This window comes from Myotis daubentonii, chromosome 13 (genome assembly GCF_963259705.1).
Source record: "Myotis daubentonii chromosome 13, mMyoDau2.1, whole genome shotgun sequence".
NCBI classification, from domain to species: Eukaryota; Metazoa; Chordata; class Mammalia; order Chiroptera; family Vespertilionidae; genus Myotis; species Myotis daubentonii.
In genome coordinates, this window is record NC_081852.1 from 22,166,178 (window position 1) to 22,187,900 (window position 21,723).

The 21,723-nt window shown below is 52.5% G+C and overlaps 1 protein-coding gene across 4 annotated transcripts in view; it reads right to left on the reverse strand.

Moving 5' to 3' along the window:
• Positions 1-21,723, reverse strand: part of PALD1 (phosphatase domain containing paladin 1) — a 68,702-nt gene that overhangs the window by 27,350 nt on the left and 19,629 nt on the right. For 2 of the 4 annotated variants that reach the window (XM_059662477.1, XM_059662476.1), the window contains exons 2-3: positions 3,996-4,208; positions 1,206-1,308 (exon numbers count right to left, since the gene is read on the reverse strand). In XM_059662477.1, the coding sequence (XP_059518460.1) occupies positions 1,206-1,308; positions 3,996-4,180 (288 nt within the window). In that variant the 5' untranslated portion in view covers positions 4,181-4,208. Of the gene's footprint in view, positions 1-1,205; positions 1,309-3,995; positions 4,209-17,508; positions 17,530-21,642; positions 21,707-21,723 lie in introns of those variants that run through there. The other 2 variants (XM_059662478.1, XM_059662479.1) reach the window with 2 other exon arrangements.

Genomic DNA, 21,723 nt, shown 5'->3' on the forward strand with positions numbered 1-21,723 from the left:
GCCAGAGGGGGACACTGAGATGACCCAGGGGCATCTTCTACGGGCAGGGCTCTGTCCCAGGCCCCAGGAGGTGGGGATCAGGGAGATGGGGAGGGGACATGGTCCTCAAGCTGTCTGCAGGCTCACAGAAAAAAAAGACGAGATACGTGACCATCTGTGATCCCAGGAAGGGGGTCACAGGGTCAGAGGAAAGAAAATACAGCTCCTCTTAAGTGGGAATCTGAAAAGGTTTGGTGCAGGTGTTGGCATCTGAGCCGGCCTTGGAGAAGGAGAGCATGAAGAGGCACTACAGGAGCAGGAAACTAGAGCTGGCTCTAGGGTAGACCCACAACTCCCTGGGAGGCCAGAGTGGGGAGTCACAGCCGGGACCACAGGAAACACCTAGAGGAAGGCTGTCCTGGCCCTTTCCTAGGGCCCTGCAGTTCTGAGGGAGGGCAGGTCTCTCCCCTCCCCACCTGGAGTGAATGAATGAACGCCATGACTACAGAGAAAAGAGGAAAAGGGTACTGGACAGCGGGGAGAGCAGCGGGAACTAGAAGAGCTCATTCCTGGGCAAAAGGGAACCCTGAGGTCACCACATCTACCCCCGTGCCCCACAGCTGCACTGCTGACAGGTGGGACCAGTTCTTCCAGGTCCAGAAACCCTCAGCTACTCTGTCAGCCAACAGTTGTCACGATTTTTCATTCCGTCCTCCATTCATTGACCCTTCCCTGAGAACCTCCGTTGTTCTGAGGCTGGGGCTACAGCAGTGAACAAGGAGACGAACAGTCATCTGTCCTTGTGGGCTTTACTTTCTAGGGGATATTTAAGGCAAAAAAAACAAAAACAGCTACGCCAGAGAAGGTCGGAAACTTCGAAAGAGAAGGGGAGGGAGATGGCCACCCTAGGGGCAGCAGTCCTGGCCTAGGGACCTCTGTCCTCGTCTATACTCTCCCTGGTGCTCCAACGGAGGGGGTGTGGGCATGCTGGGGCCAGGCAGGGGATGGATGGAGAGAGAAGAGCAGGGGCTCCACAGGGCAGGACGAATGGGCCCCAGAAAACAAATGGGTCCGAGGAAGTGGATTGGGACCCTGGAAGGTGGAATGAGGCAGTGAAACAGAGAAGGGGGCAGTGGGGAGGCAGAAGAGGTTAGGGAGAGAACCTAAAGGACAGGAGGGGCGGAGAGAAGCCAGAAGAGGGAGGAAAGGGTAGGGCCTGACCTCACCTGCACCAGGTAGTGCTCAGGGGTAGCATCCGAGAGCCGGCCCAGCGTGTAATGGGCCTTGAGCAACTCATCATGGATCTGGAACTCCTCCTTGCAGTTGTACCTGCCAGGGTTACAGATGGAGACCAAGTCAGGCAACCTCCGCAGCCAGAGTCCACTCCATCCTCACCTGACCCCACGGCAGGACCACCCCACTCCCACTGAAGTGGTTACCCATTCGTGGCAGAGACAGCCCATTGTACCACAATATCCACGCTCCCTTTTGCGAGCAATACAACCCTGGAATGGGAACTGGGCCATCCATGTAAAGACTACATTCCCAGCCTCCCTTGCAGCTAGCATGGTCATGTGATTGATTATGTTCTGTCCAATGGGATTCTTTAAGGGAAGGTGTGAACCTTCCACATTTCTCTCCCCCTCCCTGGCTCGCATCCAGAAGCGGTAGCAGGACTCAGGTATTGATGATGGCAGGGCATCAAGAGAGGAGGAGCCTGGCTGATCATACAACCTGGGGCATCTCCTGGACTTTTGTGCGAGGGAAGCTTCTGTCTTGAATAAGCTTCGGCCTTCTATTTCAGAGTTACTTTGGTCCTGGATGGCCCCCTCCATCAAAGTGTCTCTGGAAACAACCTCCACACTGGTGATCCCACAGCACAGTGAGGTGGTTCAGGACACAGGCTGGGGGCACGAATCCACCTCCACTGCTTTGTAACTCCGTGACTCCAGAGTCACCCACTCTCTGTAGCTACATTCCCAGTGATTCCCACCTCCTAGGGCTGCTGTGAGAAATCAATGCATTAAAGAATGTAAGTACTTAGCCCGGTGCCTCGGGCACAGTAAGCGCTTATTAATAAAATTATTATTACTAGTGGTAGTTCTATCTCCACACAGGGCCATTCCAAACAAAACCCAAGACGCAAAAAGCTGGTGTGCTGATTCTAACAGCGAAGAAGACACAGCCTCCCAAAGCTGGTGACCTGGTGTCTGATCCTCTTTACAAAGGAAATGCCTCTAGGAAAGGCAGGCGGTGGGGTGCGTGGGAGGGAGCACCAGAAGAGGACGCAAGAGACGCGGTTCCGGCTGCTCGCTCTGCCTCCATCTCACCGCAGGGCCCGGGGTGGGCCAGTCGCTCTACCTCCTCGAAACTCAGGTTGTGCATCTAAGTCAGTTTTCACATCTGCTCTAAAGGGTATTATTAGAGCAGGAGTCAGCAAACCTTTTCTATCAAGGACCAGATAGTAAGTATTGTAGACTTAATGGGCCATACAACGTCTCTGTTACAACTACTCACCTCTGCAGTTGAAGTGTTAAGCATCCACAGATAATATGTGCATGAGCGAGAATGGCAGTGCTTCAATAAAACGTTATTGACAAAAACAGGTGCTGGGCTAGAGTTAGCCCAAAAGATACAGTTTGCTGACCCCTGTGTTAGATGACCTCTAAGGTCCCTCCCACCTCAAACACTGTCAATCCGAGGAGCACTGGGCTCACGGCTGCGCCAGGAGGCACACACAGATTTTCATAGCAGGCAGGTGACTGTTCTGGGCCACACCCTGGGTTAAGTATTTTGAACGTCATCCCCACAGATCCTGATAAGGAAACAGAGGCCCACGGTCACGGAGCAAGACTGGACAAGTCTCCAACACTGCCCTCAGGGCCCAGACCTAGTTTTGTCATCTCCAGTAGGGAGGCTATATGTCAAGTCCCTCTTATGTAACATCTCCTTTCCTCCCCTCATCATGGACACAGTAATGTATTATGATTACAATTTTTCCGTCAGGCCCCAAAGCCAGCAGGCCAGATGTATCATTCCCACCCTCAGGTTTCCTTACACGGAAGGCCCATCTGCTAGGTCCCTGACAAACTGCTATGTGTGGAATATATTTCATTCCTAGGTCATCCCGTCCTACTTCCTGCGTCCTGGAGGGGCCCAGAGGCCGGGGAGCACCGTGGGCAGATTCAATGCGAGACAAGGCGTTCCGACTCCCCAGGAGACGGATCCGATGCCCCTTCCGTCTACCTGGTCTCGGGGCTCCCGCACCCGCTCCTTCATGTGCCCGTGGGGCGGTAGGGTTTCAGGGCCCCTTTCTGATCCCCTTCCTCTGGATACCCAAGTCTCTCTCAAAATATGGCAACTGAACAGACCCTCAGCCGCTTCCAGGAATGTCCCTGAAGGACCTAATGAGGACAGTGGACCAACAGCTTCCAGCTTTTCCAGCCCAAGGCCCTTTAATGGTCTGGTGTTAACCTCAGTTTCCAACCATAATTACTGGTTGTGGCGGGGGGGGGGGGGGGGGAATCTAAGTTTTATGCATCTAAGTATATAAACTTCTTTTGAAAGTGTTCAGCCAAAAATTATTTTCAAGAGTGTGCCCCCAATCCCCTCCCCTTTCCTCCCATTCCTCCCCTCCCCTCCACCTTATCCTCTCCTCCACCTCTACGCCCCTCCCAGCACCCTCTACCTCTCCCCCCACCTCCCCCTCGCCCTTCTCCCCTTCCCCGATTCCCTACTCTCAAAAAAAAAAAAAAAAAAGAGTATGCCCCAACCAGTCCTCCCTCTCCACATTCCCTAGTCCTGTGGACACTGTAAGTCACATAAGCTAGAGACCCACGACTGAGACTCTGCCACCTGCTTACTGTGTGACTCCAGGTAAACGGCCTAACCTCTCTGGGCCTGTGTCTTCATCTAGATATTATGTATGATATGCCACCACCACCAAACACCCCCCCCCCAGCAGCTTCCAGAGCCATGTCTTCCAGGGACATGATCACATCCCCCCTGCCACTCACGTGATTACGACGGGGGCCACCTTGTTGGGGATGATGGACTTGGCCTTGCTGTTGTGCAAGCTCGTGGTCTGGAAGGAGTGGGCGCTGAGCGAGTGCCGCCCGTCCATCGTGCTGCTGCCCTGGAGGCCCTCGAAGGGGGCACTGGCTGAGACCGTCTGCTGGGCTGTGCTGGCCGTTGTACCCATAGTCAGCCGGCAATCTCAGACCCAAGGCCTGTGGGGTGAGAGGGTGTGCTGTCAAGGAAGAGTGGGGAAAGCCAGGGCAGGCAGAGACCTAGCCCACCCTCACCTCCACCATAAGCACAGATCACACTGAGGCCCAGAGAGGGCCAGCTCCCCCTGTAGCTGGAGATGGAGGGCAGGTGTGCTGCCTACCACCTGCCACTGAGTGTCCACCATGTGCCCAGCCCACTGCTGGGCTTTGGGGGTTGTGGACATAGAGAGATATAAGGATGAAGCCCCTGACCCATTAGAGTTTAACTCCTCTGGGGAAAATAAGAGAGGAAGGGGTTAATCTTCCGCACCAGATGGGGACTGAGGACTCTAGGTGACTGGACCAGGCCCCATGGAAGCCAGGCCTTCCAGACTAGGGGAAGTAGGAGGCCTGAGGGAGAAGCAGGGGCACATGCTGAGGCACATCAGGCTTGGATGTAAAGGATCTGGATGGGAACAGGATGCAGAAAGGCATTCCAGCCATGAGTGTCACAAAACAAGACCAGGGAAGTCCAGACGAGGTGAGCTCTCAGTAGATCAAGGGTCCAATGAAGGCACCACACCCCTGAACTCAATGTCAACATCACCCACATCAACATCATCAACCTCATCATCAACACCATCAACCCCAATCTCAGTATCACCAACATCACCAACTTCAACCTCAGTATCACCAACATCACCAACTTCAACCTCAGTATCACCACCCCCAACCTCAACATCATCAACACCATCAACCCCAACCTCAATATCACCAACATCACCAACCTCAACCTCAGTATCACCACCCCCAACCTCAACATCACCAACAGGCAGAGCTTCTGACCCCGTGAGGCATCTGCGTGGACAGCTCTCTCCCAGGGAAGCCCTAAAGGATGCATGCAACCCATAGGCTACGAGGGTGGTGTTGCTTATATAACAAAACCCTGGAAACACCCTCCGGCCAACAACAGGGATTTGTTGAATAAATTATGGGACATCTCTCAGGTTGAATGTTAAATGGCCATTTCATGTTGCCTGATACGGAAAGACATCTCACAGACAGGAAGGGAAGGAGCAGGTTGCAAGTTCAAGCTGCGATCCTAACTTAAAGCATGAAAGTATATCAGGAGGAAAGTCTGGAAGGACACACACCAAGACGCTGGCGTGAGTTATCACCAAGTGATGAGGTTATAGGTGATTTTTTACTTTCTCCTTTTTGCTTTTCTGCATTTTCTGATTGTTCTCCTCTAAACATTGGGTAATAAAGTTAACGTTTATTTAATAAATAAGACAATGGCTGGGGATCGGCTGGGAGACCTGTTAAGAGCTGCAAAATGGTGTGGGAGGATTTATTCCAGGGTGCAGACATGGGAGACAGAACTTACTGAGAGCCCAGCAGCTGCTGGCCCCTCCTGGCATTAATGGCGCAGGATCAGGAGAAGAAGGGACCTACCTGCCTTGCCCACCCAGCCCCACCTGCACCCTGACATGGGTCCACCCTGCAGAAGCACAGGGACAAGACAGTCCTTAGAACACAACCCCTCCCCTCTACCTTCAGCTGGGCATGAGCTGCTCCAAGTCAGTGGCGACAATCTGCTCCAGCCACCCACTCCCCAGGCCGCCACAGCCCCAGCCCCAGCCCTCAACACCAGCGCAGCACCCCAGGAAGCGGATGGAATAGGGGCTCAGCAGCTCGGTCTGAAGGCTGTACTCACTGCCCTCTCTCCCAGACCCTGCGTCAAAGTTCCTGGTCCCAAGGCGCGTGCTCCCCAAGCCTCCCCCGGGGCTGTACGCATGCTCCCTCCCCAGAGCCACCTGGACAGAATGACCAGCCTCATGCTGCCCCTCCCAGAACCTTCCCAAACCACCACCTGGTTCTCTCCCTCTGCAGCTTGGAAAGGGGTCCCTGCCCACCAGCCTGTCACACTTGACAACTCCCAGCAGCTGCCTGACAGCTTTGTTAACACGCACACCTGCTGTTTATATGAGCCCATCGTAACTCTCCACACCCAGTCCAATTTCAATCCCTCCCTCTCTCTCTCTCTCTCTCTCTCTCTCTCTCTCTCTCTCTCTCGGAGGGAATGAGGCTCTGTTTCTAAACAGAAACACAGGCGGCTCAGAGAGAGTGAGGAGCTCCACAGTGGACCCCCAGCAGGCCGACAGCAGAGAGTGGAACCGGGAACCTCTCTCCATTTCTCCCCACTTTGCCTGCCAAGGCAGCTCCCATCACCGTTCACCAAACTTTCCCAGACCCCCCTAGCAGTCTGGGCCAAGGAGGCACGGATGGGAACAGCCTCCTCCAAGAACACGGGTGGCTGTCACCAAGGAGGGCATGACGAACAGCGGCAACAGCTGGCAACAGCTGGCTACGGCTGCCAGGCCAAGGCAGGCCCCGCTCCCATTGGTCTGTGCTGGGCCTGACACCTCCATCCCTCCTCCCCCTCGCCTCCTGCCAACTCCAGCGCCAGCCACCCTCCTCTCTCACCAGCTCCACAGGCAATGACAGGCCCCAGCCAGTGCCCATGAAGGCAGCCAGGAGACGACACAGATGTGCACAGCTGCCGTCCGCAGGGTGGGGGAAGAGCAGTATTGACCTGCCTCCAAAATGTCCAGAGGAGGGTGAAACCCTGGGACCTCCAGCCTTCCCGCTCTGCAACTCTCCCTTGAAACCTCCCTCGACCCTGCCCTGAGTCAGCCTGGCCTGCACGGGGGGCCTCCATCCGGCCTCCACCCGCTGGCCAAAGGCTGTAGGGCCCTGGGCAACGTCCTTCCACTCTCTGGGCCTTAGTGTCCGCAGCCATAAAGAGACGATGAGGGGCGGGATGGTCTGAAAGCCCTTTCCAGTTTCAAATGGGTCTGGCTCCTGAGATGGGCAGTCCTAGTGGTCCCAGCACTGCCGTCCACTCCCGGGGCAGTGGTCAGCAAGGGGGTGTTGGGGTCCCTCGTGCTCAAACCTCTCCTGGGGGGAGAATGGGGAGGGTGGATTTGGACGAGACCAGGCTAATGAGTCGCATGGGTCTGGATAGTTTCCAAGCAAGTATGCCTTTATTCGCCTAACTTTTAACTGAAAGCAAGCATTTCCTTCCAGCACAGTGAAAGCAGCCCCTTCGCATCTCAGATCCGGGACGTGATCACCATAGCGCTCACAGGCGGTTCACATCCCACCTCAGCTGTGCGAGTGTCTGGAGAGTGGCTTGTGCTCATCATGCCTTTCAAACCACAGTAATCATCAGATCCGGGTCCCCTGCCCACAGACCAACTTGGGGTAATTGCACCGAATAGTCTTGGCCCCCCACGGTGGGATCCCAGGTTCCCACAGTTGAGTTTAACCCAAAAAGCGTGGAGAATTCTGATGACCCTGGAGAGAAGCCTCCTCACCTTACAAAGCCAGCCACAAAGAAGCTGCTGTTCCACTTGCAAAGAGGGGTTCTCAGCACTTGGGGACCGTCAAAACAATCACAATCACCCTAACCGGTTTGGCTCAGTGGATACAGCGTCGGCCTATGGACTGAAGGGTCCCAGGTTCAATTCCGCTCAAGGGCATGTACCTTGCTTGCGGGCACATCCCCAGTAGGGGGTGTGCAGGAGGCAGCTGATTGATGTTTCTCTCTCTTCGATGTTTTTAACTCTCTATCCCTCTTCCTCTCCCTTCCTCTCTGTAAAAAAAAAATCAATAAAATATATTTTTTTAAAAAACAATCATAATCGCCTCATCAAAGCCATGCCCCAGCTTAATGTCCCCCTCGAAGCTGAGCAACAAGAGCCTTGCCACTGATGTGTCTTCAAAAAACAAAAATAAACCTTAATTCACCTAATAGATTGTCTTATTAATGCAGTAATAACCAAGGACGTCCTGCTAGCTCACCAATTTGTTTTGTAATATTTTGGTAGCTCTCTCAATAAAATTTATAATCCCATGTATTTTATTTTGTGCATTTCAAAATATTCTGAGAAGCCCAGCCGGCATGGCTCAGTGGTTGAGCATCAACCTATGAACCAGGAGGTCTCGGTTCCATTCCCGGCCAGAGCACATGCCAGGGCTGTGGGCTTGATCCACAGTGTGGGGCGTGCAAGAGGCAGGTGATCAAAGATTCTCTCTCATCATTGATGTTTCTATCTCTCTCTCCCTCTCCCTTCCTCTCTGAAATCAATGAAAATTTATTTAAAAATTAATAAAATCAATAAATAAAAATATTCTGAGAAGAGGTCCATGAACTTCTATCAGATTGTTAGGCTCTTGGCTTCTACTTATCAACATTTCAAAGCGCCTACTGAGCACCAGGAACCACACAGGGAGCTCTCCATCCTATGGTCAGGTTGAGGCCTTACTGTGTCCATTTTCGGATGATAACCACTCCTCATCAGTTTGCCTTCTTGCCTCTTCACGCTGATCTTGGCAGCAAGAGCACCCCCACACTCTCCCTTCCCCCGGGGATCGGTACAGCCCCCACTCAGGGTCCGTGGGGACCCTCACCACTCCACCCCCTGCCGGAACACCCCAGACCTAGCAAAGCAGAGAGACATAAGGTTCCCGTGGAGGGATCAGGAACTCCAGACTCCGTTTCACCCTTGGTGACCAGCTAAGAAGCCACAGACTCATCAGGGCTGTAGCTACAATGGCATTTAAGCAAGTCCCACCCACAACCACACTACCCTCCTGCCTCTGGGAAAACACAGAGCAGTCAGTCCCAGGAGAAAGAAACGGCCCGATGGAATCCGTGGCAGGTCGGTGACCTTGTTTCCCCAAGAAGAATCACTCTCATTTAGTCCTGACCAAAAAAGGGGGTGCCAACTCTTACAACTCAATAGCAAGTTAAGAAAGAAAAGTAATTTTCAGATGGGCAAAGATGTGACGGTAACATCTGAATGCCAAATGAGCATATTTAAAGGTGCTCAGCCCTAGCCGGTGTGGCTCAGTGGATAGAGCTTTGGCCTGTGGACTGGAGGGTCTCAGGTTTGATTCCCATCAAGGGCACATGCCTGGGTTGCAGACTCGATCCCCAGTAGGGGGTGTGCAGGAGGCAACCGGTCAATGATTTTCTCTCATCATTCATGTCTATCTCTCTTTCCCTCTCCTTTCCTCTCTGAAATCAACAAAAATACATTTTAAAAAGTAAAATGACACCTATGGCTCACATTACATTTCTACTAAACAGCATTGCTGAGTCTCAAGTCCTCCACGGTCCCCAAGGACACCCTTCCGTCAGCTTGTGGTCCTCAGCATTGAGCCCACCACCTGCTGCAGGTAAGAATTTAACTATCTTGCCCGGCTGGAGTAGCTCAGCAGTTGAGTGTCAACCTATGAACCAGAAAGTCACAGTTCGATTCCCAGCCAGGGCACATGCCCGGGTTGCAGGCTCGATTTCCAATGTGGGGCGTGTAGGAGGCAGGAGGCCGCCAATCAATGATTCTCTCTCATCATTGATGTTTCTATCTCTCCCGCTCCCTTCCTCTCTGAAATGAGTAGGAATGTATTTAAACACAAAACACTGAACTATCTGTTCACGGCAGGAGGAAACCCTGAGGGCAGGGCTAGCATCCCCACCTAACAGACAGGAAAGTGGGCACAGCGGCTCTCCAACCACTTGCACCTGACTGGGATCGCTGTCACTTCGACTCTGTGGGCAGGGACCTGGGCTGCACACTGGCTGGGTCCCATGTCCCCCACACAGCAGTGTGTGACTGTGGGCATGTGGCTTAACCTCCCTGAGCCCCAGTGTCCCCAACTATTAACTGGGACCATGAGTGTACCTCCCTAATAGGACTGTATGAGAATGAAATAAGGGAATGTGTGTGGAAAGCAACACCCCACCCCCTCCCCGATCCGACACACAGCGAGGGCCCAACCCATCCCTGCCCTTCCGATCAGCCCCGGCCAAAGCCTTCCTTCACTTCTCTCCTGCCCCTGCCCACAGCCCCTTCCCCCATCGGTGGGCTGGTACCAGATCTGAACCTCCATGGCCAGGCCAGGGCCTCGCCCAGGCACCGCCTACAAAAGGAATGGTCTGGGGAGGGACCGGGGGGCTGTCCCTTGGCTGCCATCAGAGGCAAATGGCAGGGCAGAGTGGGGCTGAGCCACAGCAGCTGCCCCGCTGCGGTCACACGCCATGAGGACTCTCCCTGCTTTGCTCTGTCCAGTGAGCACTTTGGGAGGTTTCTGTCTGCTCCTGGCCTTCATCAAGAGCCAGGAATGGGCAAGTCCTCTGTCCACAAGCCAACAGGGAAGAATGAGTCTGCACCCCTATCGGTCCAACACTCTGTCCACCAGTCACTGGCCCCTGACTGGACGGACGGCACCAGCCTCCGGAGGTCTCTCTCCTTCCTTCCTGTGCCCGCACCACCTGCCTCCATGGCGCAGCCAGAAGGACCTTTTAAAACCCTACACCACACCGTTGGCCCTGCTTGGCTGTTTCCTCTTCTGAAAAGTGGGGGTCACAGCCCTGCCTTGCCTTCCTTGAGGGCTGCTGTCAGTAGCAAAGACAGAAAAACCACAAAGACACCCAAAATCCACCCGCTGTATAAATGGAATGATTGCCATGGGAACACGGGCAGCAGGCGGCAGAGGGGACTCGGGCAGAGGGCATGCCATCTCCCCCTCACACTGGCACACAGGCCCTCATGCTCTGCCCCATGCCCTCCCCTTGCCATGGTGCTCCAGCCACTGTCCTCCTCCTCCTTCCAACACCCCGGCCACTCCTCACGAAGGCTTCACATCACCACCCTCTTGTTCACATGGCTGCCCCTGCCTGGCACCTTTGCTCAAATGTCCCTCTTCAGAGAGGCCTCTTTGAGACACTGGCAATGTGGTCTGCCCACCCCACTCCCACAGTCCTCTAAATGGTGCTGGGAAAATTGGACAGGTACATGCACAAAAATGAAACTAGACCACCAACTTACACCATGCACAAGAATAAACTCAAAATGGACAAAAGACTTAAATGTAAGTCCCAAAACCATAAAAATCTTAGAAGAAAACAGGCAGTAAAATCTCAGACATCTCACATAGCAGTATTTTCAGCAGTGCCTCTCCTAGGGCCAGGGAAACAAAGGAAAAAATAAACAAATGGGGCTACATCAAAATAAAAAGCTTCTGCGCAGCTAAAGAAACCACCAACAAAATGAAAAGGGAACCTACAGTATAGGAGAACATCCGATAAGGGGTTAATTTCCAAAACATACAAAGAACTCATACAATTCAACACCAGGAAGACAAACAATCCAATTAAAAAATGGGCAAAGGACCTGAATAGATAATTCTCCAAAGTGGGCATACAGATGGCCAAGAGACATATGAAAAAAATACTCAACTTCACTAATCATCAGTGAGATGCAAATTAAAACAACAATGAGGCATCACCTTACACCTTCCAGAATGGCTACCATCAACAAATTAACAAATGACAAGTGCTGGCGAGGATGTAGAGAAAAGGGAACCCTCGTGCACTGCTGGTGAGAAGGCAGACTGGTGCAGGCACTGTGGAGAACAGTATGGAATGTCCTCAAAACGTTAAAAATGGAACTGCCATTTGACCCAGTGATCCCACTTCTGGGAATATATCCTAAAAACCCCAATCAACAAGAATATATGCACCCCTATGTTCATAGCAGCATTATTTACAATAGCTAAGATCTGGAAACAACCCAAGTGGCCACCAGTAGGAGAGTGGATTAAAAAGCTGTGGTACATGGAATACTATGTGGCTGTGAAAAAGAAGGATCTCTTACCCTTTGAGACAGCATGGATGGACCTGGAGACTATTGTGCTAAGCAAATAAACCAGTCAGAGAAGGACAAATATCACATGATCTCACATGTGGAATCTAATGAATAATTAAACTGACGAACAGAACAGGTCCAGAGGTGTGGATATATACAAGGAATAACAGATCTCAGTGGGGAGGAGGTTGAAAGGGACAGGAAGAGATTAACCAGAGAACATATATCCATATACACATAACCCATGGACACAGACAATCGTGTGGAGAAGGCCTGAGGTGGGGCAGAGCTTGGGTGGAGGGTGGCAAAAAGGAGGAAAATGAGGGACATCTGTAATACTGTCAACAACAATAAAATAAAATACATTTTAAAAAATAATAAATAAATATATAAGAAGCAAAGTAGAGCCATCTGGGGTCTGGGATTGCAGGAGACCTTCACCTACTAAAATTCAATGTTTCTGAAATGTTTTATTTTTTCTAAACTGAAAGAAAAAGTCTAAGAGTTAAAAACAGAAGGTGGAGGAATGTTTGGAAATACTGCCAAGTGTTCAGCAGGGGGGCTGCCACGATGGGGGTGGGGTGGCCTTGAGCTTGGGCCGCGGCCTTTGAAGGTCTGGGTCCTGGCAGGAATGTGTCATCATTGTCACACGTTGAAATGACACCCCAAGGTGGGCTTGGAGCCCGGAATGGACGAAGACGAGCAGAGAGCAGAGTGACTGATGGCCAGCTGAGGAGCCACGGCAACTGGGAGCAGGTACAGGGCAACAGTGGGGGAGGGCATAGGGCAGATGGACCCCTGAGCTGGGAGGAGCTGCAGGAGCGGCCAGCCCTGCCTTCAGTCGGTCGGGGTGACAAGCCTCCCTCTTCGTTCCCCTGACAGGTGGAGGCAGAGCAGGGGCTCCTGCCTGCTCCAAGGCCAGCAAAGACCCGTCACACACGGGCCTGGAGGCTCATGGAGTTTGGGGCCCTCGGGAAGGAAAAGGGCCCTTTCTAGCAGCTTATTGCTGCCTCCTGGCCTGGGGAGCCCCCTGCCTCTGCAGCTCCCCATGGGGGTGGCCTGCCTGGCAGAAAGCTCTGTCCAGATGGGCTCTTGGGTTGGGGAGGGGGCTACAGTGAACACTCTGAGGACAAGGGGGACCATCTGAATATGAACTGTGCGTTGGATAAACAAGTTAACTTCCTTGGATGTGATGATAACTGTGGACACGGGAGAATGTTCTTGCTGGTAGGAGACAAAGGCTGAAGTGTTTAGAGGTGAAACACCTTGACGTCTGTAATCTTCAGATGGTTGAGAGAGAAACACAAACGGAGTAAATTTAGCAACTGGTGAGGACGGACATGCGTTCACTGTGCCCTTCTTTCAACTTCTCTGTAGGCCTGAACGTTTTCTAAATAAAGTGCTGGGGCCAAAAATAGTTTTCAATAACAAAAAAATTTTTTTTAATCTAAGCTGTCTTATGAGCAGCTAGTTTCCTACACATCCCCCGGCTCTCCCCCTTGGAGACGGAGAACGCATCTCATCGGGCGGGAAGAAGTCCATAATCCACGGGCCAAAAAGGTCACGTGTGCAAGTGGCTTGAGCCTTGCGGTTTCGTTCTTTTCCACCCTAGTTAGCCGCCAGGACTTAAAAATCAAGTGTCCGAGCTCCTGGAGGGCCCCCATAGTCCTCCTGGGCCCTCCCCCGGCCTCTGGGGGTCCAACCCTTGTCCTGAGGCGTCCTGTCCTTCTGTGTCACAGCACCCACAGCTCTTCATTTACCAAGCCTTCGAGCCCCCCGGCCTCCTGGCCACTGTCCTGTGAGTGAGCTTGTTTTCTCCCTCAGACCCCAGCAGCCCAGACACAGGCCACCTGCTCTGCACCCGCCTCCCTTTATTCTGACCACGGCCACTGGGCTGACGCCTAACCCCTCAGAAGCCTTCTGCTCCCGTTGCTGGCCTGGGGCATGTGGCTTTCTGGTCCCAAGGCCAAGACTGACCTCCCACCTGGGCGGCCTCCCTGGGTGAGGCCCTGCAGCCCCTGAAGGGCTGACCCCGCTCTCAGGTTTGATCCAAAAGCCCACAAACCTTAAATGTCCATCAAAAGAAGGATGACTAAAGTAAACGGGTATATATTTAAGCGCTAGAATACTATACAGCAATGAAAAGAAACAAATTAGATCAATACTGTACATAATGATACAGATTTCAAAAATAAAATCCCTTCATGCCTTCATCCCCCCTCCCTCCCTGCCGTCTGTACTACCCCAGTGAGGGGCAGCTAGCTGCCCAAAGCCAAGACTACGCTCCATCTCCCTTGCAGCCACCTGGGGCCTTGTGACTGATCTAGCTAATGAAACAGACGGGGCGTGCCACGAGGCAAGTTCCAGAATCCTTTCTTCCCTTTCCTCCCTTCCTCCATCCTGCTGCCTGGAGCCCAGATGTGGTGACTGAGCACGTGAGGCCAGGCGCGGGGAATGGCGAAGATCAAGTTCCCTGAGGCATCCAGGGACCACAGAGCTCTGGGCTTGGAAATGACCCAGAAACAAACTTCCATCTTGTGTAAACCACTGTCATCTGGATTTTCCTACCTCGTAGCCAAATCTAACCCTGACTAACGCACTCGTTATTTTTAGGTCTGACCCTCGGTGACCACTCGCCACATGCAACAGGACGGGACCGGCTTCTTTCCCCGCCTGCAGGAGAATGTCACGCTTCCCCGCTGCGAAGGTCAGGCTGCACCGCGGGCTGGCGGCTCCATGCTGGGGCCTGCGGGGGTCACAGAATACAGAAGACAGCGTCCCCGGCCACCAGGGCCCATGGGGATGCACACGGGTTAGTGACCATTGATGGCTGGACCGTGGGGCGCAGCAGCTCTCCCTGAGTCACATGCAGAAACTTAGAAAGCTCTAAGCAGCTAAATGTTTGCTTCACGTTGTAGACTAGAGGCTTGGCCTCCATTGCTCCAAAAAGGCAGGCAGAGACTACGAGAGTCTCCCCACTCTCCTTGTCCCTCTCAGAGCCTTTCTGAGCCGGGGAACTCCCTGCAAAACCAGAAAAGAGCATTGGATGGGAGGGACCCTGCCAGCTCGGCTCTTTCTCGGAGGAGCAGGGGGAGGGGAGGGAAAAATCCCAGGGAAAGGCAGCCATTCTGCTCCTGAGAAAGCCTGACGCTCCTGCCCATCGCCAGGCTCCAGGCAGCCGGGTTGGGTGGGGGAGGGCGGAACGCTGTGGGGAGGACTCTGGGGAGGACGGGGTAAGAGTACCTGACATGCTCACCTGCTCCACTCCAGGAAGTTGTGCATTTGGACACTTCAAGGTCAGGAGAAACCTAGAGTCTCCTGAGACCCCATTTAGGGCTCTGGCCCCGCCCACACACTCCTGGCTGCTTCCAGGGACTGTACCCCAAAGGGCCGGTGGGAACTTATGCTTGAACCCCACTTCCTACCTCCAGCAATGTCGCAGGGACCTGAAGCATCATTTCAAGGAGCTGAGAAGAACTATGATGGGGGTCTGTTCCCACCGCCTCCACCCCAATGGCCTCCAGTCTAGGCTCCCTTACCTGGCATTCAAGACCCCCTTTCCCACCCCCATGCCCCTCAATCTTTTATGAAAGTTCCATGTGTCAAAGAGCCAGAAGCAGAGCTGCTGTGCTGACTCATGGGTCAGAAAAAGGGGGTTGCAGAGCCTCCCGCCCCCAAACCCACCCTGAGGCTTAGGGAGGAAGTGCTCCATCCAGAGACGCTGTGCAGAATGTTCAAGGCCCTTCCTGCTTGGAGGTCCCAGGGCAATCCAGCCCTTCCCTGCCTCCATGCCTCTGCCGCCCTGGTCCCACAGCCAGAGATGCCACTCCCGCCCTCGCCCTTTCACCCCAGCCGTTAACGTCCAGTGGAAATGCCCCCTCCCCTCCCAAGTGGCCCAGCACACAGCCCGTACCCCACACACCCCGGCCGCGAGTCCACGCCTGGTGTTGGTAAGTACATGCCTCATCGCCCGACTCTGAATCCGATGCTCCCCCAGGGCCCCCAAAGGCTGAACCCACAAGAGTTGTAGGCTCCTTTTGTGAAATGAATTCCACATTCACTATCTCATTTCAGCTTCAGACGGGCAAAAGCACAGGCTGTTGTGCCATTTAGCAGGTGAAAAAACAGGCTCGGCGCGGACCTGTGTGGCTCAGTTGGTTGAGTGTCATCCCATGCACCAAAAGGTTGCAGGTTCGATTCCCAGTCAGGGTACATACCAGGTTGGAGATTCGGTCCTCAGTCAGGGGGCATACAGGAGGCAACCAATCAATCTTTTTCTCTCTCCTTTCTTCCTTCTCTAAAAAAAATTAATAAAAACATATTAAAAATAATAATAACAAAAAAACACAAAAAACCTGAGGCTCAGAGAGTTCACTGGAGGACACAGCGAGAGAACCAGGCCTCTGGTTTCACCGCCGGGGCTCTTTCTACTGCATCATCTGGCCATCCCTCTCCCATTTCTCCTGAAGACACCCTCACTTTCCCAAACGACACTGGGAAGCTCCAAGCAGGGGCCTCGTAGCAGGAACAGAACAAGCTGGACCAAGAGAAGAGGGCCCCTCCCAGGACCACAGCCTCTCACACACCCCTGGCAGCCAGATGCCCAGGGTGGGTAACAATGGAGCTAAAAATAGGGCAGGAGGCTGAGTGACCAGCTGCAGGAAACATCTGCCTCAGCTGCAGAACAAACACGGAGGAAGTCACTGCTGCAGGGCTCCCCTACTGAGGGTCAGCAGAGGGCTGGAGGGTGAGGTGTCATAACGCTTTCAGGTCTGTCCCCTGGGCAGGGGCTCGGACCAGCCCACCATCTGCCCTGGGCCTTGTCCCCCAACTCCCAGCGCGCGCGCGCACGCACACACACACACACACACACACACACACACACACACAGAGTACAGAGTCTAAATCCCCCTTGGGCACCAATGTGTATCTTAGAATCAGAGGCCCCTTCCAGACCCTAGTCCAGTGAGGGCGAACCTTTTGAGCTCGGCGTGTCAGCATTTTGAAAAACCCTAACTTAACTCTGGTGCCGTGTCACATATAGAAATTTTTTTAATATTTGCAACCATAGTAAAACAAAGACTTATATTTTTGATATTTATTTTATATATTTAAATGCCATTTAACAAAGAAAAATCAACCAAAAAAATGAGTTCGCCATCACTGCGCTAGTCCGTTCCTCTCGTTTTACAGACGAGGAAACAGAGACCTGCCCACCGTCACGGAGACACGGACACGGGAGGACAGGGTCTCCTCCCCTCTCCCCTGCACGGCCCGCTTATCTGCTTCGCTAGGCGTGTCCACCCAGGGCCAGGGAGACCCTGACCAAGAAGCGCTCTCCTGCTCCAGAGAATGAAGCACGCTGAGCAGAGGAGACAGATCTCATAAGAGGCTTCACTTAGACTCAAAGAGGAACCGCATGGCAACCATGACCTTCAGGCCCAGCCTCCCTCTCCGGCCTATTGCTCCCCAACTCCCACCTTTGTGCTCTGAGCTCCAGCCAAAGTGAACTTCCTACATCCCTGCAGCAGACAACATCTCCACACGCCTTTGCAAATAACTAGCAGTAACAAAATGGGTAATAAAGCAGAGGTGCACCTTACCAGGCCAGGGGCCTGGGGGCAGGTGTTCCAGTCTCTGTAGGGCAGAAAGTGAGCCTTTGGAAATCCCTTAAATAGCCCATAAAGGACAAGGCCGTGCCATCGCTCTGCTGGTCCGACCGAGCCAGCCTTCCTGCAGCGACGGGACAGATGCCACTGCCTCGTCTGCCGAGCAGCAGACACAGTTTGAGGCCCACACCCCAGCCAAACGTGCCTTCGTTCCACCCCTTCCTGCCCCGCTCCCTCGGCCTAGCTCACTCCCTCCCTGCACAGGAAGCCTTCCTTAGCCTCCCCAGCCACATCCCACCATCGAGGTGGCCCCATGAGGCCCCCCAGGCCGGGGCTGAGGCTGGCCTGCAATGGCATCCCGGTGCTTGGCACAAAGGAGCCACTTGAATGAACAAAACTGGAAAGATTTTTAAACAACAACAAAAAGATCAACTCTACGGGTGCCTGTGTTCTGAGCATAAATGAGACAATGCAGATGGGGTTGTAGCCCAGGGCCCAGAATGCAACAGGCAACCCATAAACGCAGCCCGTTCAATTGCTTAGAAAAATGACGGGGGTGGGGGGGGGGGGATGCTGACCGCCGGGTCCCACACAGCGGAGAAGGTTAATGAATAAGGGACAGGGACGACCCTTTTGGGCCAGGAAGGGGGGAGGGTGACTCTGAGGGGGTCCCTATCTGGGAAGTAGACCCCACCCATTCAGGAGAGTTGCCTGGCTGAGGCCCCTGTCTCCCAGGGGAGGCAAGAAAAATGGGGTGCCTATGAAGTCCCCTGGACGCTTCACTTACTCCTGAGGACCAAGCACATTCGCCTAGAGTAGGATTTGCAATCACAGAGGATGAATGTTTCACCCCAAATGGCTTACCTCTCCATTCCCACGTTGTCCCTCAGGTTAGGGGGAGAGGAAAAGAATGGCAGCAGGCACACTGCCCCGGACCCGGAGAGGGCCCAGCACTGCACAAAGTCCATCTACCTGTCGTCCAACCCAAAGTTCCGACAGCGCGCTCCTCGGGACCCCAGGGGCCCCCATACCTTCCAGGGCTCTACAGGGTCAAAACTATCCTCAGGTCAGTAATAAACCCCCTGCCTCTCTCACCGTGAGAGCAGCTGGTGGAGCAAAATCCACGAGGGTGAACTGCTAGAGGCTCAGCAGGCGCTGACCCTGAACGGGGCTGGCCATCACTCACAGCGACAGAGTGTGCCAGCGTCACTTAGAATGTCCCTGAGGAAGCAGTAAAACTGATTCATTTCACCAAATCTCAGCCTGAGCGCATGTCTTTTTAACATTCTGTGTGATGACACGGACGTGCACTTGGGCTGGTCGCTGGAGTACGGCAGGGGTCTGAGTGGAGGCCGAGCTAGCCCTCTGTCCACGGAGCACCGCTGTACTGGGAAGAACGCCGACAGACAAAAGGTGGTTGTTCAGAACTGGGGACCGGGAAGCACTGCCTCAAAGCTGAGCAAGGTGAGCCTGCCGCCTCACAGAAACAGCTGACAGCATTGGTTGCCAGTGGCAAACTGTAAGCTTTCAAGAGGAAAATCAGAATTCTGGAAAGCTTGCACCAGCCACTGTGAGTTTGATGGCTTCCCAACACATAAAGATTTTGCCAGGTGAGTGATGTTAACATATAGGGTTCCCAACACCCTGTAGGTTTACAGCTGGAAACACAGAATTGATTCTTGTATTATTATTTACTAGGGGCCCAGTGCACGAAGATTCGTGCATGGGGCGGAGGGGGGGAGGGGGGCGGTCCTTCAGCCCAAGCTTCATCTTCTCCAATCTGGGAGCCCTCTCCAATCCAGGAGCTTCTGTCTGTCTTTGCAATCATATGAACGGATTGTCTGAGACCCCAGCCCACTTTGGTTTGTTGCTCACAGAATAATAGAGGCTTTTTTTTTTCTTTGCTTCATTGGTGGAGATTTCCTGGAAGTTTTAGGATATCTTCCCTTTAATTTTTCCTAGACACTCTGATTTTACTTATGTCTCTCACCTTTGCTTTCCCTCCATCCCCCACTGCAACAGTAACTTGCTCCAGGCTCACTTTGCTCTAGTGTCTAGGGCAGCTGTGGGCAAACTACGGCCTGCAGGCCAGATCCGGCCTGTTTGAAATGAATAAAACTTAAAAAAAAAGACCGTACCCTTTTATGTAATGATGTTTACTTTGAATTTATATTAGTTCACACAAACACTCCATCCATGCTTTTGTTCCGGCCCTCCAGTCCAGTTTAAGAACCCATTGTGGCCCTCGAGTCAAAAAGTTTGCCCACCCCTGGTCTAGGAGATCCGTCTGCCTCCAGAACTACGATTCCCAGAATTCCTGGTGCTCCCCGTGCTGGGAGCGACCAAGGGAGCCACCGCCCCCAAGCCTCCAGCTCTCCTACTCTGATCTCTGCCCGGCACCTGTGTATGCAAATTAACCCACCATTGTTGTCAGGTTGATTTGCATATTCACCCTGATTGGCTGGTGAGCATAGCAAAGGGATGGTCAATTTACATGTTTCTTTTATTATATAGGATTAACTAGAGGCCCGGTGCACGAATTCGTGCACGGGTGGGGCCCAGCCGGCCCACCTGATGGGGGCCCATATGGCCGGGCTGGCAGGGGGGAGGGGCCACAGGCAGTTGGCCAGCCAGCCTTCCCCCCGCTCGGGATGTTGGGGGCTAATCGGGGGCCGGGCCAGCTGGGGGCGGGCCGATTGGGGCCCGGATCAGGCCGGTTGGCTGCTACAGTGCGCATCATAGCCACCGGTTGTTCCGGTCATTCTGGTCGTTCCGCCATTCCAGTCACTGGGCTTTTATATACATAGATTGTTGTATTATTTTCCATAAGAACAACTGTAAACCTACTTTTGCCCCTCCTTGTGCGTAATTTCGGAGATGATGAAATGAAATGTGCCCACATTTGGAACATCTGTATAACTCAGTGAGGCAATATTTCCCCAATGACCAAATATTTGATGTTTCAAAATCATGCCTGGGTCAAAGATCCATTCATAGCGCAAGACAGTCCAATGGATTTCAATGTAACAAAATATGCAAAGTTCATCAATGTGTTTTTCAGATTCTATATTTCAACTAAACTTTAAGAAATTATCACCTGCCAAGTGTGTATGTAGTATCACAGGAAATATCTATAGGCTAATAAACTACTTCTCTCTTTTGCTTTTTTTTTTAAACTATATTTTTGTTGATTTCAGAAAGGAAGGGAGAGGGAGAGATAGGAACATCAATGATGAGAGTCATTGATTGGCTGCCTCCCGCACGCCCCACACAGGGGATTGAACCTGCAACCCAGGCATGTGCCCTGACCAGGAATTGAACCGTGACCTCCTGATTCATAGGTCGACGCTCAACCACTGAGCCATGCCTGCAGAGCAACTTCTCCCTTTTTCAAACACTTATCTGTGTGAAGCTGGATTTTCTTCATAGATTTTTTTTTTTTTAGTATATTTTTATTGATTTCAGAGAGGAAAGGAGAGGGAGAGAGAGAGAGAGAAACATCAATGATGAGAGAGAACCACTGATTGGCTGCCTTCTGCACGCCCCCTACTGGGGATCAAGCCCGCAACCCGGGCATGTGCCCTTGACCAGAATCAAACCTGGGACCCTTCAGTCCACAGGCTGACGCTCTATCCATTAAGCTAAACCAGCTAGGGCTCTTCATATACTTTAATCAAAAACAACATATCAGAGCAGATTGAAAGCTGGACCAGATGTGAGTATATGTCTTCTATTAAACAAGATATAAAAAAGATTGGCAAAACTGCAAAACAATGTTTTGTGTTTTGGAAAAATAGTTATTTTTTCAGAAAAATATTTTATTTATATTAACATATAATGAGTTTGCTATTGTCATTTTTTAAAGGAAAGTATAAATTATATGTTTTTAAATATACTCAGTTTTCATTTTTAATATGGTAAATATCAGTTTATGGATATAACCCACATAAACAAAAGCTCTTCAGGGCCTCCAATATTTAAGAGTGTAAAGGAAGGAACCCTGAGACTAAAAGTTTGCACATAGCTGTGATTTAATCTCCACAGTAGCCCCTTGGTTTTGTGTGCCAGCACTATTCCCATTTTACAGGCACCAACACTGAGTCAGCACAGAGCGTCTGGGTAGCTTACCCAGGCGGCTGGGAGCTTCTGAGCACATGCTCAGATCCTACAAGCAATCCATCCTATTAGGGTCCTAAAGGAAGTACAGAA